Source organism: Cnephaeus nilssonii, assembly GCF_951640355.1.
Source record: "Cnephaeus nilssonii genome assembly, chromosome: 14".
NCBI classification, from domain to species: Eukaryota; Metazoa; Chordata; class Mammalia; order Chiroptera; family Vespertilionidae; genus Cnephaeus; species Cnephaeus nilssonii.
In genome coordinates, this window is record NC_137085.1 from 16,854,573 (window position 1) to 16,878,492 (window position 23,920).

The following is a 23,920-nucleotide window of genomic DNA, read 5'->3' on the forward strand; positions in this document are numbered from 1 at the left end:
TGGCCCCTTGAGTGTGGCTCTTCCACAAAATACCACGGCCTGGGCGAGTCTATTTTGAAGAAGTGGCGTTAGAAGAAGTTTAAGTTTAAAAAATTTGGCTCTCAAAAGAAATTTCAATCGTTGTACTGTTGATATTTGGCTCTGTTGACTAATGAGTTTGCCGACCACTGGGTTAGAGCATCGTCCCAATATGCCAAGGTTGTGGGTTTGATCCATGGTCAGGGCACATATGTTTCTCTCTCTCTCTCTCTCAAATCAATAAATGAAAAAATACTTGTAGCAGTTTTTCGTAATGTAAATTATGTGACATTCTTCGGTGGGAGGGTGCAACATTCTTGGCATCAGAAGAAGTTTCTAATGCAATCCCACTGGGTGGGTGAAGACATAACAGCATTTACCCTTCCAGGGGTGGGAAGGAAATGGGCCGCCAGCATTTGAGACTGTGGTTAGAATTTTTTTTGTTCTAGAGCTGGGTGGGGAGGGCTGTTAACCCTTATGGTAAGAAAAAAAAAAAAAAACCCCAGAAGGTGATTTTGTGTGACGGGAAAAGAGACTGTGGAGAGCAAGAAGAGGAAGAAGGGGTTAAGGTTCTGGGGAAAAGTGGGGCCTCTTCATTGGGTGTGGCTCGGGGAGGGCTGGAGTTGGGAAAACAGCCAAATCACTAGAAATTCTTCCAGGCAGAGGGACTAGGGAGTGCAAGGGGCTTATGTGGGAATAGGTTCACCTTTAAAACATTGGAATCCTCAGTTCCACCTTCAGGGGCTGAGCTGGACCAGAACTGGGAAATCAGCCCCTTCCCTTAAAGTGCATCAGGCCCTGCCCAGCACATGCCCCCACAAGAGGCCTCGGGACACTCATAGGCTCCGAGGTGGTGACCCTCAAGCTTCATCAGGTGTCAGAACCAACTGGGGTGGTTGGGACGAGGGTAGACTTTCCAGTAAGACTCTCTCTCATTCACTAAGTCTGGGGTGGACCAGGAATCTGCATTTGTAGCAGCTACACTGAAACTAGGACACAAATGAGACCTCTGACTATTCCCACAGACACTGGCACTGGCCACCCATTAGTAGGTGGCAAAATCAACTCAAGGGGTAGAGACCAGTGTCGTAAAAATTAGAAAAGAAAGAAAAAGTAGAAAACATGGTTCGTAGTAAGAGTTTTTTGTTTGTTGCAGTTAAATATAGTACATATGCATGTATGAGCACTGGGGATTGAATGCATTTCTTCCTGAGGGTCATGGCCAAAAAAGGTTTGAAAGCTGATGCTCTAAGGTGACCTCTGGAGCACTGGTGGGCGTGGGGAGAGCTGTCCTTGAACTTTAGGGTTTGCCTAGGCAAGACGCCCTGATCTGGAAACAGAGAAGAATGGACACCTTTGTTACATTTTAGTCATTCAGTCGATTTATTCAGCACTTACCTATGTCCTGGGTCATATTTAAGGAATGAGAATACAACCATAAGGAAGAACAAAGTCTACTCTCCTGGATACATAAAACAAATGGAAATGTAACATAATGTCGGTAAGTGGGAAGAGCTAGGGGAAAGACAGGCAGACTAGGAGAAGAAGCTGGATGGGGGTGCTGATCAGGAGCAGCTGATCTAGGAGGTCTCTCACAGGCGTGGTACTGGGTCTGTGCCCTGGATAAACAGCAAACATACCTGGAGAATATCTGGGGGAGGAGTTTTCCAGACCAAGGGGCCAGCAAGGGCAAAATATCTTTCTATGCCATGAACTGTGCTCCCTGCTCCCCCCCCTCACCAAAGAATGGGGCACAATTTACACAGTTCTTTCTGCAAAAGGTGCCACAGGTATATTTATACACTCTCGCACATGATAAAATATTCATTAGTCCCTTATCATATGACACAGGTGGTAATATACTTATTTTTATAAAATTGGAATTATCTGTAAATTCTGCTCTGCAACCTGCTTTTCACTTGCTCATTTATGACCTTTGGTTTTGGACTTTTTAAACTCTTTCTGTAATGAGCATTTGGGAAAGTCTATTGGAAAGAACTGTTGTTTCCAACCTTTACTGTCTCTCAGGCCTGCTCTTCAACCCTGACCCAGCCCTTGTCTGCCTGCCTGGCCTGGGCCCTGCTCAATTGCTGGCCCCGCCTGGCCTCACCCGGTTCCCATGCCTCCTTCCTCTTCAGACCCTGATCCAACCAACGTCTCTGGTGTCAGGCCTGGAAGTCATCTGACTGGGGTTTGCACAGTTTCCAGGAGTGGCAAGAAGACTGTCAATGCTGTGGCTTCTTTTCTCCTGGGATGTTTTCACAGCACCACCAGTATCAACTGCCACCTTTAAGAAAAACTTGGCAGCCTGCCCGTGCAGACAAACTTACACCACATGAGTCCCTGTGAAGTCCAGGCCCCCGAGGAGAGAGAGTCCTTCCTGCTCTTGCCAGACAAGACCAGACTGGATGAGACCATATCTCATCTCCAGAGGACTCTTAGGACCCGTACACTTCAGAGGATGGACAGTATCAAGCTAGGCAAGTCCAGAAGAAAAAAAATCAGTTCAGGCAGCAAAGAGCCATGAACTAGGATTATATTTATACTAGTGGCCTGGTGCATGAAATTCGTGCATGGGGGTGGGGGTTCCCTCAGCCCAGCCTGCACCCTCTCCAATTGGACATCCCTCTCGCAATCTGGAACCGCTGGCTCCTAACCACTCACCTGCTTGCCTGCCTGATTGCCCCTAACTGCCTCTGCCTGCCTACCTGATTGCCCCTAACCCCTCTGCCTGCCTGCCTGATTGGCCCTAACCTCTCTGCCTGTCTGCCTTATCACCCTTAACTGCCTCTGCCTGCCTGCCTGATCGCCCCCAACTGCCCTCCCCTGCTGGCCCGATTGTCCCCAACTGGCCTCCCCTACTGGCCTGATTGCCCCTAACCGCCTCTGCCTCAGCCCCACCACCATGGCTTTGTCCGGAAGGTCTCCCAGTCTAATTAGCATATTACTCTTTTATTAGTACAGATAAGACAGAATTGGAGGCATTGGTAGTGTTAGGTTGAGGGGATGAAAGGTGAGGGGAAAGAAGGGGGCACAAAAAGTATGTTGATTACATCCATAGCATTCTACCTTGTGTCCTAATTGGCTGTTCATGACCACCTTCCCCTTTCATTCTTTATTCAAAACTACTTATTGAGGATCAACTATATGCTAGACCTGTGCTGTCTAATGCCATAGCCATTAGCCACATGTGGCTACGTAAATTTAAAGTTAAAATTAAATACAATTTAAAATTCAGTTCTTCAGTTGCAAACTAGCCACATTTCAGGTGTTCCAATAGCCACAGGTGGCTTGGGGCTAGCATAGAGGAAATATAGAACAGTTCCATCAGAGTAGAATGTCCTATTGCAGTGTTGTGCCAGACACTATGTTGGACACCAGCAATAAATACAGGTGTAAATAAGACTCAGTCACTGCCCACATGGAGCTCACAGGCAAGTGAGAGAGCCAAGTAAATGAAAAATCACACTGTGCTGCAGAAAGTATGAGGGGCTTTGGAAGCACTCAGGAAGGATAGCTAATTCAGTCTGGAGGAGGAAGAGAGGGTGAAGTCACAAATGACTCCTAGAGCTGAGCCGTAGTTGATTGGTGAATGGTAATGCCCTGCACTTAGAAAGAAAAGAGGAAGAACAGGTTTTGGGGGAAGATAATGTTTTCCAGTGTGATTCGTGTCAAGGATTGATGTCTTTTACATAGCCAAGTGTAGATGGGCAGGAAGTAGGTGGATACACAGATCTAGGAGAAGTCTGGCTAGAGATACCAGTTTGGAAGTCTCAGGTGCCTTGAACCTAAAGCATATTCTGGGGAGAGCGGGGGTGGGAGGGAGGGTTATATCCTCAGAGCTGAAGCATCTGGAGGGCAGGGATCTGGTAAGTCAACTGTTGCTACACTGAGCCTAGCCCAGTGCCCCAGGGCAAAGCAATCTGGTCTCTCCTGGTTGCCAGGTGGTTATGGGGAAGAGGGACTAAGTTTGTAGGGAGAGCCCTCAGCTCTGAACTACAATCAGTGTTGCAAGTAGCATGGGGTGGATCCCAGCTCCTGACAGGAGAAAGTCTAACAAGTCACTGACTCAGAAAGTAATGAATGCATCATCAAGGGAGTGTCCATAAGGTTAGAGGAACCCCACCAGGGATACTGGAGAGGGGACTCCCTCTCTGGGGAAGACAGACCCAATCACCAGCCTTGATATTCTGTAGAGGAAAATTTCCCTCACCACCCTGTTTCCACAGGCACCCAGCTTTCAGAAACTTCACAAATCTTCATTGAAGGCAGTTCTGCTGGGAGATCAACACTGCAGGAGGCACCTACCACCATGTAAAAGAAATGTTGGCTAGGATCTCTGCATTCATTCATTCATTCATTCATTCAACAAATGTTCAACAAACCACTACTGTACACCAAGCCCTGAGCTATGCGCTAGGAATACAGACATGAATGGACTCCAGTCTGAAAGCAATGCGATTGGAGCTGTCAAAACTTTGTCTAGAAGGTGCTGTTGGTTTCCAGAACTGTCTTACCATTCATTGGATCTCTAGAAGGTACTGAGGGATCTATTTGCTATGGTGGTGGGCCATAAATGTTTGATGAAAGGAATAGGGGAATGAGGAACCTGGGGATGTGTCCAAAGGAGGGCTCTCTGCTTTGGTGGAATCAGGGAAAACTCCAAAGAAATAAAGCAACACCTCTCTATCTAGACGAGTAACAATTTAAAAGGTGACATTTATTAAGGGTTTCCTCCGTTACTCTTATGGTGATACCAGCTTTCCTTGTATTATATAGATTCTCTGGCCGCGTGGTCTGGGCACATCGGTCCTCTTCTCAGGAACCGCATCAACGCATTGTTACGGTAAGAAAGCAGGGCGGGGTGCTCTCGGCTGGGCTCCTGGGAGATGTGAATGAGAGCGGAACCACGGTTTAGTAGCTGGCGAGGCTGCCCGGAGGCTTTTCGGCCGAACTCCCACCCTAGCGACGCGCGCCTCGTTGCTAGGGGCGGGGGCACGGGCCTTGGAGCGCGGAGGTTGCAGAAGCTCTCGGGCTCGGCTCGGCTCGGCGCCCCCGCCAGCCTCACCTCCCGGCTGGGCAGCCGGCCGATGGGTATGGAGGCCGAGGGGGGTAGGAAGGGGCCCAGCGGGTGGGCGGAAAAGTGGGAGCCCGTGTTTTCCCGACCGCAGAGGCTCACCTGGAGTAAGCGAGGAGAGAATTCCGAAGGCCGGGCTTGGATTGGGTGGCTCTGGATTCCCATCTTGGGCGTCCCCAGGCCCCTTTCCCCACAAGCACACACCAAAAATAAGCTTTGGCCGTTCACAAGGATTGGATGAGGGCCTTTGTGATCTGAATAGCCAGAAAGGAAAAACTGGACACAGTTGTCCTTAAAGCTTGGGGCAACCTTGGGATTCTGGCCCAGTACTGACTTCTTGTGTGAGTCTGGGCAAGACTCTCATATTCTCTGGGCCTCGGTTTCCTCAGAGAATATGAGAGTTTCCTCAGAGAATATTAGAGGGTTGAATCAGACCACCTCCCACGTGCTTCTACCGTGATTTTGTGTTTGAGCTTTGGTTTCCCTGTCTTGGTCTCCCAGAGTGTAAGGTTAGATGTGTACAGCGGGAGATAGGAAATCACCATTTACGTAAACAGTGGACCAAGAGTCTAGGGAAATGAGGTCCTGTTTCCCAGCTCTGTTCCCGCAAGACACAATCCTCTGTGTCCCAGTTTCTTCGTGGAAAACAATAGTTGGATATATGCTGAAGTATATCAAGGAATATGGCACTAGAAAGCTAAAAGAGAGTTCTCCGAGTTATGTTTAGGGTGACCATTGGGTATCTCAGGGTCTTTGGAAGGCAAATTGGAGCAGAAATGGATGCTGGGATTCAGATTTAGTCCATCAGGAGCCAACAAGGACATCCAAAGCCATGTTGAGTTTATGGCTTTCCCAAGTTCTGCCATCTTTTCCAGGCCTGTAACTGAATTAAGCAGAGTAACTGCTTCCTGAAGGATTTGCTGTTGGGCAATTTTAAAGAACCCTTAGATTGTTGGATCCTTAAAAAGCTTCTTGCCAAACAGACTCTTCACCTTAGTATGCCATTCATTCATTTATTCATTTATTCGACAGATAGTTGCCTTGCATCCATTCTTCCATGCTGTGCTTACAGCACAGATACAAAAATGAACAAGGCACTGTCCCTTCTCTCAAGTATATTACATGTTCACAGTATAAACAGGAGGATAACTGAATAGTATTTTAATTTCTTAGGTTAGTCAACTCAATAAATTTACAACATGGACATTATCTAAGTACATATACTTTGTTTTTGAGATTTTTAAATTGCCTTGGTATATAATGTAATAAATTCTTAGCCTTAGTTTTCCTTTCTGGCTATTCAGATCACAAAGGCCCTCATCCAATCTATACTGGTTACCAATCACTCTGGTCAGAGGACAAAGTTGGCTTCAGTTTAAAATCCTCCAGACTCATATATCCATTTGTATCTGCTCTCTGAGTATATTTATGTATGTTTAATATATGTGTATTAAGGGCAGTAGTAATAAGGGTGAAATCACTACTTTCAGTAATGCTATCAATCATGTTAGTAGCCATCATTTACTCTCAACCATTTGCCTGGTTGAACTGAGGGCTTTATATGCACTGCCTTTTGTAGAGATGCAGTATAATATGCTGGTCAAGAGCAAGGCCTCTGGAGCAAGATTACCAGATTCAAATTTTAGCTCTGCTGCTTATTTGCAATTTATTTGTAAACTTGGGCAAGTTATTTAACATCTTTGTGCTTCACTTTTCTCATCTACAAAATGAGGAAAGTAACTACTCCAGAGGCTTGTGGAATAGTTTAAATGAGCTAATAAGTATAAAGCACTTAAAATAGTCCTTGGCACCTCCTGAGTGCTATTTTTAATCTTCACAAAACCCAATTGTAGAGTTGTCCCATTTTACACATAAGAAACTGAGACTTAGGTTCAACAAGTTGCCCAGACCTAGTCCTAAAAATGATGCCAGTGCACTCAGTCAAATGTTGTTCTGACTAGTCTGTGCTGCTATTAATTATTAGACATTGTCAATTGATCATTTGAATTTATTTATTTGAATCCTTAGAATGGAGTTGTTAAAATGCAATAAAACTGGTTTCTTCTTTGTAGATTTTTATAATGGAAATTCTGGACTAGAATTTCTGGACTAGAGTAAATGATAGCTACTAACATGGCTACTGGACTGGAAGTCAATTATACCTAGTTATAATTTTGAGTAAATAATTCTCCAGATCTTTAAATAAAGGGTTTATGTGATTTTGAAAAGCTCTTTGATCAAAGCTTCTATGACCCATACTTATTAAAGTATTATTTTAAACAGAAGAAATTGCCTTTCTCACAAAAACACTAAGCTCTGAAGTAAGCAGTCACCTCTGAATATTTTTGATGAACAGAAGTACTGAGTAAAATAAAAATCTTTAATGGTGCATTTAAATAGATGCTATTTTGCATATTTAAACATATAATTAATATTATGGTATACTGTCCCCCAAAATATTGGAATTTTGTAATATCTCTTTCTTTGTGAGGGAAAACTACACTTAACAATCTCTTTAGTTAAGGAAGTCCTTAATTTACCTTGTAAATATCCTTTTGGTACAAACATATGCTTAGACAGAGAAGAGATTAATTTAAGCATCTTTTCACTACTTACAGAGATTAGGAAGTGGCTGCCTGAAGTATTTTCCAAAGGATAAACATTACAAAGCATTGAATACTGCAGTTCACCAAGAAGATCCTATTGATTTGGGGTAATGTAAAAGTTATTTTTTTTTTACTTAGAATGCTCCATGAATATTCTTCAGGTGGGAAGTATAAGAAGATACCAGCTAAGAATCTAATCAGTTTAAGCAGAGCCAGTCCATTTATAGCACCTGCAGTTTCCAGTGACCTAGATCTCTGAATGGCATCTGTCCTTAGTTTGATGACAATGTTGAAAAATGGGTTAGGCTGGCAGATAGGATGCCCTGCAACCTCTACCAATCTACAAACGATACATCCCAAGCTTTTCGCAAGCTATCCTGGAATTTTTCTCTGATTTATAATTGATATTTTTTAATTGATTAAGGTATTATATATGTGTTCATATCCCCTTCCCCCCCCCACTCCCGTAAATACCCTCACCCCCCTGCTGTCTCTGTCCATTGGTTATGCTTGTATGCATGCATACAAGTGTTTTGGTTCCTGTCAGCACATCTTGTGCTTATTATAGAGAACTCTAGAAGTTCTGAACTGGAAGGGACCTTAGATTCACTAGTTCACAAATGTTTTATCACACTGAGCAAGCCACTTAAGGTACAAAGATGAATATGACAGAGTCCTTCTTCTTAGGGAGCAGATAGTCTTCTAAAAAGCCTGTTTAATCTGAAGTCACATTTTATAGATGGGGAAGCTGAGGCGTAGAGTGGGGAATGGAGGAACTCAACCAAGGACACACAGTGAGATGAGCTAGAGCTGGGGCTGGAGCTCAGGGCTCTTGATGCCACAAACACTGTTCTCTGCACTGCGTTGTGTTTCTATACTGGTTACCAACTCCTTTCAGGAGGTCAATTCTGGCAGCTTCTCAAAATGTTGGCTTAAATTCTTCTGGAAAACTCTCTTTGTTAATGGTAATGAGATGATTGGGAATACTTGGTGAGTTTTAGCTGCTGTCTCCTTGTACACTCTTCTTCCTAGAACTAGGCTTATTGTGCCCATAAAAAACTCATCTAGAACTTCTTTTAGCGGAAACCCAGAAGAGATGAGGACACCTTCCCAATTACTTCCTTTACCCTTCGGTGTCTCAGGGAGCAGCTAGCTGCAGAGGACAACAGAGGAGCTGAGATTAGCCCCTACTCACATACCTTTAGTCCCTGCCCATGTCCACAGTGGCCACATCTGCTTTATCTCTCTTTCTTCTCCAGTATAGGATCTGCACAAATTAGGTGCTTAGGAGGTATTTCCTGAAGGAGTGTATGGATGAGCATCTGTCTGTCTCTTTAAATCTAGCCTTGTTAGTACTGGGGACAATACAAGTACATCTGGAAAACAGTTAGTAATTTTTTATTCTAATATAGTATATCATCCATTATTGGTGTTACTTAAGTTCTAGGTCAGTGGCTCTCAAACTTTTTGGCCTCAGGACTCCCTTGCACTCTTAAAAATTATTGGGGCCGAAACCGGTTTGGCTCAGTGGATAGAGCGTCGGCCTGCGGACTCAAGGGTCCCAGGTTCGATTCTGGTCAAGGGCATGTACCTTGGTTGCGGGCACATCCCCAGTAGGGAGTGTGCAAGAGGCAGCTGATCGGTGTTTCTCTCTCATCGATGTTTCTAACTCTCTATCCCTCTCTCTTCCTCTCTGTAAAAAATCAATAAAATATATTTAAAAAAAAATTATTGGGGACTTCAAAGAGCTTTTGTAATAGTTTTGTTTGGTTTTTATCTGCTAATGCTTTATTGTAGGGTGTGTTCCCATGACCATAAGAGTGAGGCAGGGAAAGGAGGAAAAGCAGAAGCATACAATTAATTAGTCCTTTAAAAAAACAAAACGATATGTTTTTACATGACCATTATGGGGGAGGAACAAATTTTCCTCTACTCTCAAGGTTCTTTGGCTGGTCTCATAACAAAAGACATCATGCATATTAGAAAGAGAAAATAACCAAATTTAATACATATGTATGGGAACCCCACATACATGAGGGAGTCAGAGACTCCACATGCACCAGAGGTTCAGAGATAAAGGGGGATCAGATGTAAAAGACATCCTGAGCTAGGGATGAGGTAATACACCGTGGGGACTTTAAAGGGTCATTGAAAGATGATAAGAAGAACAGATGTTTAGTAAATAAAAGTTTGCCCTGACATATAGGTGGGTCAAAAAGGTTATTGCTGATAATACCTTATCATGGGCAAGGCCTCTAATTCAAGTTCTAGGTAGTTAAGGGGAGCCATAGAGAAGTTTTTCTTGCGCCCGATGCTAAAATTGCCTTTAGCTCAAAACAATCCACACGCCACAGAAGCACATCTTGGGGTGCTCATTCTGAATCCCTATATGATAGTACCATCATTGTGCCTAACAAAATGAACTGTGTTGTTCTTTTTACTGAACAGGGAACACAACTTCCAACTTCCAGCAGCCACAAGGGATGCTGCCCCTCAGGTGCCATCTGAAACGAGCTCCTCCTCAGAAGATTTTGTGTTGGTTCTGTGCCATGATGGGGAAACTGCAAAGCAAACTCAAACACAGCACTTATAAATACAGGTACAACAGCCCTACCGTGGATCCCAGGTTTTATCATGCCCATTACAATTCTCCACTGAAGAAAGAGAAGGCCCAGAGCAAGTATTGATGACCTTCTCTGAACTGTCGGTTTGCTCAGTTTTCTTTTGGATAAGAAACAGTCTAGCCCTAACCGGTTTGGCTCAGTGGATAGAGCGTCGGCCTGCGGACTCAAGGGTCCCAGGTTCGATTCCGGTCAAGGGCATGTACCTTGGTTGCAGGCATATCCCCAATAGGAGGTGTGCAGGAGGCAGCTGATCAGTGTTTCTCTCTCATCGATGTTTCTAACTCTCTATCCCTCTCCCTTCCTCTTTGTAAAAAAAATCAATAAAATATATTAAAAGAAAGAAAGAAACAGTCTAGCTTGGTAGCTAGTGTCTACGGCCACACAGAGAGGGGCCCTATATCTTTGGAATAATCTCTAGAGTGAGTCAAGACTCCTGGCTTCTTGGCTTCAGGATTCCCTTTGTCAGATTCAGTCACTCTGAGCATCTACGTACTGGCAATGTCAGTGGGTCCCCTTTCCCACCTTTCTCCTCCGTCTGGCCTGAATTGCTGCTTTCACTCACACTCTTCTTCCCCTTGCTCCACTGTGCGCTCGCATACCATTGGGCCTCTCATTCTCCACCCTCTCTTTAGCAGGCCCGATGCAATTATAGAAGAGAGAATTCAAACTACAGCTTTTCATGAGTATAGCCCAGCTCACGTGGACACCGTCTCTGTTGTTGCTGCTCTGAACTCAGACCTCTGTGTCTCCGGAGGAAAAGATAAGGTGGGATTTGCAGTGCTTCCCAGGGAACCACTTATCGCAGAGAAGGGAAGATGTTTGGGCAGCAAACACTGTTTTCTTCATTTCTGGCAGCAGTGTTGGGTAGTATAAAATATGGTTTTAGAATTAGAAAGACTGGGTGTAAGTCCCTTCTCTGCCACTTCCTCTTACTTTGAGCAAGTCTAAATTTTCTTGAGCTTCAGTCTATTATCTATTAAATGGGGATAATAATGCCAACCTCACAGGACCGTTATGAGGAGTAAATGGTAAGATCTTTAGCACTATGCCACCCATGTGCTTTTTATAAATGACAAATATTATTATTCCAACCTATCCTCTTTTACACCTACACACAGACACAGGAGTTATGTGTCAGCAAAAGGAGCCTTCTGGTCTCTTCTTTTATACTGCTCTTTTGCCAAAACCTCTACATTGGTGTGTGTTGTGATTCCTCCCTTCTCTGGGTTTGTGCTTCCTCCCACTGGCACTTTGAATCTGGCTGCTTTCTCTCCCCCACATGTGGATCTCTCATAGCACTTACATCTAGGATACTGGCAGAGAAAATGTTGATTCTTTTGTGGTAAATAATGCCTCTCATTTTCAATAGCCTTTCAGAATCTTCAAATCCCACTTTCACACTGTATTTCACTCACTTTCAGATGCACACGTTTTCACATTTTAAAATCTCTGAACTCAGTATTCATTTGAAAATTGATAGTATAATTTAATTGACAGCATTTTGTCTTAATATCTATATTATCTTAGACATGAAATTTTTATTGATATGAGCCTCACCTGTGAGGGATAGATGGGCAAGGATTAACATCTCCATTTTGAAGATTACAAAACTGAGATTTAGGTCAAGTGCTAACATGCTCTTTATCTCTAGCAATGAACTACAGAGACTGGGCCAGAGAATGCTTTTGAAATCCTATTTTGCGGGGGGAAGGGGGGCGGAAGTTGCTTACAATAAAATATTAAGGTATATACCTGGAAAAAAGATGGAAAGAAATTGTTAACAATGATTCTCTCTGGCAGGCGGGATACGAATGAGGTTTTTTGAAATTTAAAAAAGTGCAATCTGTTTTGCAATAAATGGGAATATACTTTACGCTAGTGAACTGTACACCTACAAATGCTTAAGAAGATGATAAATGTAAAAAACTAAAATAAAAATACGATATAGTTAGAGGGGAAAAAATCTAATCCTATGTAGAATTCTCCTTCAGTGTCTACAACCAGACCTCAATCTGAATCAGTTCCCCTTAGGGAGTGTTATCCCAAACCCATCAGTAAGGCTCAGAGGGGTGGCCCAGGAGCTGGGGAGAGACAGGACAGATCAGGAGGAAAGATAGAAACTCAAGTAGGGGCCCTGAGGAGGGACACGATGGAACCCTAATGTTTGATGCAGGTCCCTGGACAGAGAGGAAGAAGTCAGGTAGAGGATGAAGTAGAGGCTTGTTGTTTCGGTTAAACACATATTCAGTTAAACTAAACTGTGCCAATGACTCTCTGCAGACAGTTGTGGCCTATAACTGGAAAACCGGAAACGTGGTGAGAAGGTTCAGAGGACATGAGCATGACATCACCAAGGTAAAACTGTCAAGTGGTTATTATCATGGAGGGGATTTGGAACTGAATAAAGGAACACCTAATCGCTCTAGATGGTAAGAGTGATTGAATATTCTTAAAGGAACATGCAAGGGCTTTGTATTTGGTGTTGTGAAGTTCTACTCTAGGAAAAGCAGAGCAAACCATTCACTTCGCTATTGGTACAGGGATATTTGACACAATTTTTATTTTGTTATTAAGCCCTTAATAGCTCAGGTGGTAAAAAGAGAGTAACTCTCCCTGGCTGATCCTAACTCAACAGGGACATGCATTGAAGCCTTCCTGTATGTTTGCTATAGTTAGAAAAATGACACAATCTCTAGACTTAGTTGGAAAAATTTTTAAAAAGCCAACAATAGTTAAATAAAAATTAATTTGTTTAATAGCTTTACAGAGTAGAGTGCGTTTTCAGCAAAAATGACAGAGAATGCCAATTTATATAACTCTCCTCTCTGAAGTTCACCTGAATGGGCCAAAATTAGGGTGCTAACTGTCATCATGAAACTCAGCGTCAGCCACAGTCCCACAGCAGAAACAGGGTATTTTCCTGTCAGATACAGTGCATTATGAACCAGACTGAGAGAGAAGGTCGGGCTGTAACCTTCTTATCCCCAGGTCTTTTTCTAATTTAAAATCCAATCAAACAAGCACACCAAAGCTTTCTTTCTCGAGCAGATAGCCTGTCTTCACAAATCAAACCAGTTCTTCAGCGCCTCTCGGGACAGGATGGTCATGATGTGGGACCTGCACGGCTCCTCACAACCCAGGCAGCAGTTCTCGGGCCATGCCATGGTGGTCACTGGATTAGCCGTGAGTCCTGGTAGGCAAAGCAGAGCCCTTCCCAGGGCCTTTGTACTCTCTGAAAAGCCCTGCTCCAAGTCTGTCTCATGGACCATCTTCTTGCCGTTGTTTCCAAAGACTCATCCCAGCTGTGCACCGGCTCTCGGGACAACACCCTACTCCTGTGGGACGTGGGGACCGGACAGTGTGTGGAGAGAGCTTCGGTCTCCAGGAACCTGGTACGAACTCTAACTTGCTATGGAGCAGGGCAGCAGAAGGGAGGATGGGATCAGGGAAAGGGCCTGGGTGAGAGATCAGGCGACCACGACCAGGCGACTAGGCGTTAGAGGCTTGGGTCCTCATTGCTCCCCACCCCTACCTCTCTGTCAAACCCCAGCTTCTTAGGGTTATCGGATTACATGATCCCTTAAGGTCTTTTGCTCCAGAGAACAATTCCACTAGTTTATATTGGAATCTTAAATGGTGTCCTCACTTATTCCTTCAAAACACAGTTATTTTATTTTTTCTGTGGGCCGGACACAGCTTAGAGCAGGGTTAGTGACTAAGGACACGGTCTCTGTCCTCCAAGAGCTCAAGTCATGCTCTGTGTTCTGTATCTATAACATTATGCAGAGAAATAATAATGACATTGCTTTCTGTGTAATTTGCTGTTTATGAAGACCAGCGTTTCCTGGTAGCAGACTGGTATATAAACTCCACAGCCTTGGGGGTCAGTCATACCTGAGTTCAAACCATCAATCCACCACTTTTCAGCTGTGTTATCCTAAGAAACTTACTTAGAGTCTCAGTGTCTTCATTTATAAAATGGGGAGAATTATATCACCCGACATGGTAGATGTTCCTTTAGTGGTCATCAAATGTCAATCATAGTTATCTTTTCCAATTTGGAAGACAACTGCCAATGGCAAGATGTGCTTGCCCTATGCCTTGTGTACTCGTGGAGGTTCCTGGGGAAAAAGAAAACCCTGTTACCTTGTTGTTTTGAGAAGTCTTTCATGCCTGCCCACCAGAGGGCTGCAGAGATAAAGCGAAAGAAAAACCCTTCCTCAACCCCCTGTGGCCTAGACTGTGGTTTCAGTGGTCCTGCTTTAAACAGGAACTGCTCCCCTGGCTGCCACAGACCAGCAGTTCTAGTTCTTTACCAGGTGTTCGGGGTTCAGGCATCCTAAGAGTGCCTGCATGCATTTGGGTACTCGCAACTGGCCCAGCTGCTACTCTTGATGCTGATAGCCAAGGAGATGCAAGGAGAGCATGACTGGTGGGTATCTGCAAAACATGAAATCCCTTCCTCCAAGTCAAATTCCTAGTTCAGCATCCTTGAGAAGTGGTACAGAGGTGCTGTTTAGCACTGTTTACAGGAATTCCAGCAGAGGAATGACTTGGTATGGAGACATTTTGAAAATTGTGCTTCTTCCAGGTCACTCACCTGTGTTGGGTCCCCAGAGAACCATATGTACTACAGACTTCTGAAGATAAAACCATCAGGTGGGCTCACTGAGCAGCAGTGACGGTGTTTCTGGTGAAGATTTGTGGCTCCCATGCTTACACGACTCCATTCCCACCCTGCTTCTCTGCATTGCTGTGCCCTTGTCAGGGCATTCTGCCCCTTTGCCCCTCACTGGTCCTGGGGCCTCTCTGATCTGGCCCCATAGAATCATAGAGGGTGAATGCTAATCAGGCCAGGAAAAACCCAAAGCAGCTGATTCCACCTGCCCTGGCTGTGTGAGCTGTGTGAACAGTTAGATTGACCTCAGGATCAGTCACTTGCTCCTCCTACCCCTTCAAACTGCCTGGCTTTATTTGCTCCCCCTGCTCAGATTCCTCACATTCCCAATCACCCAGCCCTCAGGCGAAGCCCTCTATGGGAAAGCAGAGTAAGAATCGCCATCAGGGGAATCAAATGAAGTAAAATGTTCTTAGACTAGAGAGCATGACTTGAAACTGTATTTAGAAAATGGTAGGAATGAGACAAGAGGTAAATAAAATACTCCCCAGTGAATCCCATAGCCAAGGTTGACCAAGTCTGTAGATCTTTTGTTTATGAATCTGGAAAGATGATTGCTTCTCTGTATTATCATAAGTATCTTTTTAACAAAATTATAGCTCAGCTAGTGTGGCTCAGTGATTGAGTGTTGACCTATGAACCAGGAGGTCACGGTTCGATTCCCAGTCAGGGCACATACCCAGGTTGCAGGCTCGATCCCCAATGTGGAGCATGCAGGAGGCAGCCGGTCAATGATTCTCTCTTATCATTGATGTTTCTGTCTCACTTTCTCTCCCTTCCTCTCTGAAATAAAATAAAAATATATTTTGAAAAATTATAAATCACAGGGACAGAAATACCTTCTTTCCATTGAAGGCAGCATCCCAAAAGACCAAATTAACTTATATAATTAAGATGCTTGGTCTAAATTTCTATTAACTAGATCTCAAAATAGAAAGAACTCAGATGTCATTTTGTTATTTCCTGCCAGCTTGGAGTCTCCGAGATTGATCTGGTTCAAGCTGCTATTTTTAGGTATATTATGACTCCATTCTGACTGGCCAAAGCAGCAAAGAGCCAAGGCTTTTATGATTGCAGGTGATTATGGTATATTTCAGACACATTTACTATAAAGTCATTTTTTGCTGTAATTTCTTTCAGATTATGGGACAGTCGGGGGCTCCAGGTGGCTCACATATTTCCTGCAAAGCAACACATTCAGACCTACTGCGAGGTCAGTGAGGATGGACGCATGTGTCTCTCCTGCAGCAATGGCTTTGGAGGAGAAGGCTGTGAAGCCACGGTGAGGGGTCATGTCGGGTCCAGGTGTCTGGTTGTTGATGACCAAATAACTTGCTCTGGCCTCATGCCTGTGCTGGGCTACACAGCAGGTCTGCTAATGGCTCAGGCCTATTCCGAGTGCAGACTATAAGTGATCCTTTGCATTCCAAATACTTCTTTCAAGAAATGCCCATTAGCCTAGGGCCGTGGTCGGCAAACTGCAGCTCGCGAGCCACATGTGGCTCTTTGGCCCTTTGAATGTGACTCTTCCACAAAATACCATGGCCTGGGCAAGTCTATTTTGAAGAAGTGGCGTTAGAAGAAGTTTAACCTTTTGCACTCGGATGTCGAGTGTGACGGTTATTGAATGTATCAATAACTTGAAATATAAAAAAATCCAAATAAATAAGTTTGTATGAAAAGAAACTCCAGTTTTTTATTCTATTGCCGCACTTTGTAAAATCTGGGGTATTTAAAAAATTAAATCCCGAGTAGAATAAAGGAATTGAGAAAAAAGCAAGCGAGTGCAAAGGGTTAAGTTTTAAAAATTTGGCTCTCAAAAGAAATTTCAATCATTGTACTGTTGATATTTGGCTCTGTTGACTAATGAGTTTGCTGACCACTGGCCTAGGGCTTTCTGAATTGGTTTGGGAAAGAGAAATGGGATGAGAGTCAAGAAGGCTGTATCCTAGAACCGGCCTGCTAATGTCCGTCCTCCCAGCAGAGCTTAGAAAGGAGAAGGACTATGTGAAGAACTAAGTGTTTTCATTGTACTTGTGGTCACAGTAAAAGAGGTTCAAGCTCTTTAGGAAGTTGGAGTTCCAGTGTTGATCATGGGCCCACCCCATCCCTTAACCATATAGCTTTCCTTTCAATTAATTTCCAAAGCACCTTGGATTCCCAATAGTAGAATACCAGTTAAAGGGGTCATCTAGGATCTAAATAGAACTACAGCTCCCATTTTATCAAACATTTTTTATGGCCTACGTATTGGGCTGAGCACATTACATGTATGATCCCATTTAATCCTTAAAACAACCACAAAAGCACTAGCCGGTTTGGCTCAGTGGATAGAGCGCCGGCCTGTGACCGAAGGGTCCTGTATTTGACTCCAATCAAGAACACATGCCCGGGTTGTGGGCTCGATCCTCAGTTGGGGGCATGCAGGAGGTAGCCAATCAATGATTCTCTCATCACTGATTTTCTGTCTCTCTCTCTCTCTCTCTCCCTTCCTCTCTGAAATCAATAAAAATATTTAAAAAAAAATTTAACAACCACGTGAGTCAAGTAGTGGTATAATTCCCATTTTACAGATGAGGAAATAGAGACATGGCAAATTGTACAAGACCACACCTCTGGAAAGTGTTAGGTCAAGGTTTTAAATCCCAGGCTGTTGATGTAGCATCTCTTCTTCAAGCTAAGCATTTCCAGCTCCTACAACTGTTCCTCAGAGGACATGGTGTCCAGTGATCTCATTATTTTTTGGACACAATTCAGTTTGCTCTCTTACCTGAACTTTATTCTCCAGGTGTGGTCTGATCTGTATCAGCAAAGAATGGGACTGGCAGGACTGGTGCCTCACTTGTTGTAGACAAGGTTTAGTGACTGTGCATTAAATCAGGTCTGTGCCTGCATGTACTTATGAGAAGGTGCTCCTAACTGTGGGGTCCCCACAAGACCCACAGATACCAAGAGGCTGATATAAGGTAGCTCTTGAATTGTCATAGAAAATCAGTAACCTCATACTATCTCATGCTGTAGGACTTGGAGCTTCGCTTTCCTAACCAGTATGTTAATAAGGAAGGCAACCACCCTTCAGGCACATTCTTAACCAGGGTTGTTTGAGTTGGTGCTTAAAATAATCACTGGGTGGATGGATGGTTGGCTGTGTTGTGGATGGGATGGATGAAGGTAAGGGTAGCTACAGAAGTAGGTAAGTGGAGGCAACAGGTGGGTCATGAGAAGGAGGCGATAGATATCAATGAATGAAGCTGGGGAAATGTATAGTATATCTGAGGTAGCCTATATCATTACTTTGCAGTTGTGGGACCTAAGACAGACGCGGAACAGAATATGTGAGTATAAGGGGCATTTCCAGACTGTGGCATCCTGTGTGTTTCTACCAAGAGCATTGGCCTTGATGCCTGTAATCGCTACCTCATCACACGACTGCAAGGTGAAGATTTGGAACCAAGATACTGGAGGTAAGGAACCTACTATTAGTGCTTCTTAAAGATACGTGAAGTCTCAAAGGCTTCCTGAAAACATTATTTCCATTTCTTAGCACACCACGCATGTCCTGCCACTGTTCAGCCCCCCTGGTGGTTAAGACATGACACCAGATACCAGAATCTCTGTTCAGCCTCTGCTAGAGGCCATCGTAGCTGTTTCTATCATATTGTACAGACTCATTCCTAAGAGCTCAGATATATTTGGCTCTTATATTCTTTCTATTTAAAATTCCTCATCAGGTTTTAACTTGTGTTGCTCAAAATGTCTGGAAAAGAGAACAGAAATTGCCATTTAAAATTTATTTTTTCAAGGACTAAAATGAGAGCCTCAGCTCTTGGTGGGGTGAGGTGGAGTAAAGATAGTTTCAGAAAGACTGTGCCCTGTTTTGACTCTGCAGCTAAGGTTTTGAAATCGTCATGACACTTTAAAGCACCAGAGAAAACTGTTTTAGGGAACACAGCTCCCTGGAGTTGTCGATGAGGTTGGTGTGCTGATCCAGCTCCTAATGCTGATTGTTAAGGACTCAGGAATATTTAATACGGTCATGGTGGGAGTATTTATGCCACAAGATTTGGCAAATGCTATGAATAAAGCTTGTGTTCCCGTCCACCCTGCTGCCTCCATGCTATTCTGTCCTGGACACAGGGTTCTGCTAACCACAAGAATAGCATTACTTTAGAAACCAAGTCCCTCCTACAGTAATCTTCCAGAAATTCAGGTCCCATCAAAGGAGGATGGGGTAGCTCCCTCAGAGAAAGAGGTGAGATCCGGTCAAGGGGCACACAAGCTAATCTTACATAGTAAGGACAGCCCCCTGTACCCTCCCCTGGAGTTGCCTTCTCCGGTCACCTTGATGTGGGAGAAACAGCTTTTTAGCTTCATTATCATAAACCTGAGACCAGGGGAACAAGCCCTGAAGTGCTGCCCTGCCCACCAGATGTGTGAGAAGGCTTTGAAATGCAGGTGGAGGGAGACTGGGCTCCTCTGGAAGCCCCAGACCGCCCCATTATCCCATTAACTGTTGTCTTGAAGGGAGCGAGAGCCTGGGAAGCCTCTAACTGAAAACCAGTGTCCCTGTCTGTTTCCTTCGTCCTGACCCTGCTTTGTTCTCAGGGCAGGTAACTGAGGGCAACTTTTTTTTCCAAACAGAAAGAGAGAGGAAGGGAGAAGCATTGATTTCTGGTTGCACTTATTTATATATTCATTGGTTGCTTCTCATATGTGCTCTGATTTGGGATCGAACCGCAACCTTGGCATATCGGGACAACACTCTAACCAAATGAGCTCCCCAGCCAGGGCTGAGGGCAACTTTTTAACATGTCCTTGCCAGTGAGGCCCACGTGTCTGAACACACTTCTCAGTGGTATATAGCCATCCTGTTTGGTTTGTGTGCCATTCTCAGTAGTTGAAGTCTTGGGATTGACTGACTTCCCTGCTAGTGCATGTTCCCCTAAAGCAGTGGTTCTCAACCTTTTTAGTGCCGCGACCCTTTAATACAGTTCCTCATGTTGGGGTGATCCCCAACCATAAAATTATTTTCGTTGCTACTTCATAACTGTAATTTTGCTACTGTTATGAATTGTAATGTAAATATCTGTGTTTTTTTATGGTCTTAGGCGACCCTGCTAGGGGTTCTCAACCTGTGGGTCGCGACAGACAGGTTGAGAACCGCTGCTGTAGAGCCTAAGACCATCGGAAAACATAGATATTTGTATTACGATTCATTAACAGTAGCAAAATTACAGTTATGAAGTAGCAACGAAAATAATTTTATGGTTGGGGGTCACCACAACATGAGGAACTATATTAAAGGGTCGCAGCATTAGAAAGGTTGAGAACCGCTGCTCTAAAGCATGGGGTTGCCTCTGTTGTGTGGGTCAGAGACACATAGCAAATGCTTTAATTACGTGGAATTCTTACAAAGACACTGCATTTCATGATATTGCACTCTTGGCCTAAGTGGCTGGTTTCCCACTTCCTCCCCCAGCCTGCCTGTTCACCTTGTCTCTGGATGGATCAGGACCTTTGACTTCCCTGGCCATTGGCGACACCATCTCCTTGTTATGTGCAAGTTTCCACAGAGGAATTCACTTGCTCCGAATGGACCACAGCCCAGGGCTGGAACTGCGGGAAGTGGCAGTATTCTGAGGCCAAGAGAAGTTTGCTGGACAAAATCAAGCCATGGCCTCTCCTTTCTCAGTGTGGCTTTGTTTCCCCATGTTATCCTCAGGGGAGGGCAAAGTGGGGTTGGTGTTCTTCGCTTAGGTTCACTTGGAAGGTATATCAGTGTTAGAAGTCAATTTGAAGCCAGTGGTTCAAAATCAGGTACAGAGTTTAGAGACATGGATTAAACATAAGGTTCTCAATCTATGTTAAATCCAAATGCAAGTTTTAGTGAACTCTTGGGACTGCTCTTCAGAAAAAATATTTATGACTCAAATGGTGACCTGTTAGGTCTCTGTCATAGGCCTCTATGAGATTCAAGACACAGGCTCTGAGCCTGCTGACCTGACCTGTTCCATGTCTCCACAAAAGAAAGAAAAGCAAGGGGGAGAGACACTCTGCTTTGCTTGCCTCAAAATTATCCACATGGGAAAGGATAGTGCGGCTCCATAGAGGAAATAGATTGCAGACATGAGACTCAGCTCCAGTCACTCACTGCTCCTCGGCAAGAGAGCAAAAACCTTGGCTTCTACTCAAAATAGTAGAAGAGAGGGTGGCAGGTCCCTGCTAGACCAGTGCGAGGTTACATGAAAATCAGACCTGAGATGGCTTGAAGAGGCCGACAACCCCAAGGACCTTGTCAGAATTATAGGAGTTACCAAACTGGGTCTGTGGATAAGAAAATGGAGAGGTTGCGAGATTAATGCTAAAACATTTTTATTTGTACATTTTAATATTTTTATTGTTTTATGTAAACTCTTTCCAGAGAATGGCCAGAATGAGGCAAGGGGAATATCTGCAATGACAATAGAACATACAGGATAAAGTAGAGGCATGGACTCAACTGTGTGCTCCCACTGAGCCCCCGCAGTGAGGAGGGCAGGGTGCTCAGATCTGCCTGTGTGGCCCCCAGGAGATCAGTCCCACCTGGTACTCACAAGCCCACTTTCCTCCAGGGAAAATAGAGTTCCTCCTGCCTTCAGGTAAGCCCACGCCTGAGGCAGCTGCCGCCGGGGATTCCCTTTCTGAGGAAAGAAAGATTTTGCATTTGCTCTGTGGCCCCTGCCAGCCCCTGATGCCCGTGGCTGACGGCCATCTTCCCGTCTCCCTCCTGCTCCTCTGTAAGTCCAGCTCCCTCGAGCTGTCTCCACTGCCTGGGCAGGAGAATCTTAAGCTACTGCAGAGTCAAACCTGAATTTGACTCTCCAATTCTCCATTTAGCTGGATCTTGGGCAAGTTATGAAATCCTCACTTGTTATATGGGGCCATAATCATAGGTCCCTCACGGGGCTGTTCTGAGGACTGAATAGAACTATATTAATGCCAAGCAAGGTACCAGGTGCTTATAAATGGTAACCATTGGTATTTATTGCCCTCTGTCCAGACCAAATGCTCTCTTTTCCACACATTTACCAGTCATCTATTCTCCTTAGATCTTATTTTCTAAGACTTTAGTCATTGTTCAGCTTCCCCTTTGATTCCTTAAGTTATGGCCTTTGGCACTCTGGAAACACAAAGGGATGGTGAGCATGGAAACTGCTTCACTGAGCACCTATAGATTTATTCTCTCTGAGTCTTATTGTTATTCCCATTTCACAGATGAGGAAGCTGAGGCTCAGGGAGATCTAGTCCTTTGCCAAAGGTCGCACATAAGTAGGAAGGGGAAGAACTTAAGTTTGAACCTGGGTCAGCCTGACTCAAAGCCAGATTACTTTCCTCTCTTCCCCTTTCCCTTTGCCTTTGCCTGATGTCATGAAGTTCGCTTTAGAAATGGACAGACCATGACATTGTGTACTTTCTAGACCAGTTATTAACTTTTTGGCTCCCAAGAGATCTTCCTGGCGAGATGCCTAGGAGCAATAGACACATGTCTCAGGGAAAGTTCTAGAGCACCTATCAGTGCTACAGTTGACCCTTTCTTCTAGAAGGAGGACAAGCAGCAAATCAGAAAACCCAAGGGAGTGGATTGGGAGGGGGTCCCAGGGAAGGGAAACGGGCTGCTGGGAGAGGGAACATACTTGGGAGGAAATAGTAGGCCTCGGATGGGTTTGCAGGGTTCTATTACCGATAAAATTGTTTCCCTAACCTCTATGCCTGTGCTTGATGTATAAATTCCTTATCTGCGCATTTTAAATAGAAAATAGATGAATAAATGTAAATGTTTTTATAAAAAAAATTCAGTGTTATATATGCTAAACAGGTACTCTCAACACCCATTATACAGGCTGCTGAGATGTATTCATTCATTCATTGGACACTTCATTTCAGAGGCTGCCCCTCGAAAATCATAGTAAGGAATTTTTCAAAGACAGTTGACCCTTTTCCAGGAAAGCTCTTGGAATCTGACCAGTTCTGTAGTCAGATTTAAATACATTTGTGTCTTTGCTTACATATTTATCATTTAAGTATATTTATATATCTAAGGAAAGGAGTGGTGATTATTATTGGCCTTCATTTTGACACAGGAAATACAAGAATAAAACTCAGGTCACTTGGTGTTTTTAACACTGAGAAAAGGAAGCTTAGCTATTTCTGAGTAACCTTTGAAAACATAATTATTAAAGAACAGCTTCATCATAAAAAATGCACAGACTACTAGTTGTTTCCTGAAATTGACACTTCTGGGTACAGGCTGCCCAGCTCAGACTACATTCCTAGCTAGGTGTGGCCATGAGAATAAGTTCTTGTCAGTGGGTGGTGAGTGGAAGTGATGTAACTTCCACCTTATTTGCTTGAAAGAAACATATTTGTCCACTAGCTAGAATGCAGACTGCAAGTAACAGCTCAACTATTTGGGCGAGGACAAGATGTTGAACTAGCAAAAAAGAAGGAACCTGAGCCCCCAAATCACCTCAAGGAGCTGAGCTTCTCCAACAATCTGACCAGCTGGACTGTGACTTGGAAGAGAAATGAACTTTATTCTTTTTAAGCCATTACATATATTTTTAAAAAACTTTTAATTCAGGTATACAATCATAAACCATTTCAGACATCTTAAGTTTTTATAAACTGAACACTAGTAACCAGTACCTAGATGAAGAAGCATACTATATCCAGGAACCTCGATGGCCTCCCTCTACCACCCTCCAGGCCCATCTGATAAGGAATTTGTAACAACAAACTAGTTCTACTTTATAGAAATGGAATCAGACTGTATTGTAGTAGATGGCAAGTGTGGCCACAGATTTTCCCATCCCTGTGTGTCTGACCCTTTCAATGTGAGTTTATCTCCTCAGTGGGTAGGACCTATTCCCCACCCCTT

General features: G+C 44.0%; 1 protein-coding gene across 5 annotated transcripts; it reads left to right on the forward strand.

Annotated features, from left to right (window-relative positions):
• The first annotated feature begins 5,074 nt into the window (after positions 1-5,074).
• Positions 5,075-22,777, forward strand: WDR31 (WD repeat domain 31). Of its 5 annotated transcripts, none has more exons than XM_079790730.1 (11): positions 5,075-5,112; positions 7,714-7,808; positions 10,150-10,300; positions 10,958-11,090; positions 12,606-12,680; positions 13,374-13,518; positions 13,617-13,717; positions 14,917-14,984; positions 16,144-16,285; positions 18,305-18,467; positions 20,483-22,777. In XM_079790730.1, exons 3-11 carry the CDS (start codon positions 10,185-10,187, stop codon positions 20,641-20,643), a joined length of 1,104 nt encoding a protein of 367 aa, XP_079646856.1. In that variant the 5' UTR covers positions 5,075-5,112; positions 7,714-7,808; positions 10,150-10,184; the 3' UTR covers positions 20,644-22,777. The 5 variants fall into 5 exon arrangements, with proteins under 5 accessions (XP_079646856.1, XP_079646857.1, XP_079646859.1 ...); XM_079790731.1 differs by having other exon boundaries at positions 10,961-11,090; XM_079790733.1 differs by lacking the exons at positions 5,075-5,112; positions 7,714-7,808; positions 10,958-11,090 and having other exon boundaries at positions 10,178-10,300.
• The last annotated feature ends 1,143 nt before the right edge of the window (positions 22,778-23,920 follow it).

Coding starts and splice junctions, on each gene's coding strand:
- WDR31 (XM_079790729.1), top strand. CDS start 10,824: ATGTCAGTGGGTCCCCTTTCCCACCTTTCTCCTCCGTCTGGCCTGAAT. Junction 12,681..13,373: donor ATGAGCATGACATCACCAAG/GTAAAACTGTCA, acceptor TTTCTCGAGCAG/ATAGCCTGTCTTCACAAATC. Junction 13,519..13,616: donor TGGATTAGCCGTGAGTCCTG/GTAGGCAAAGCA, acceptor TTGTTTCCAAAG/ACTCATCCCAGCTGTGCACC.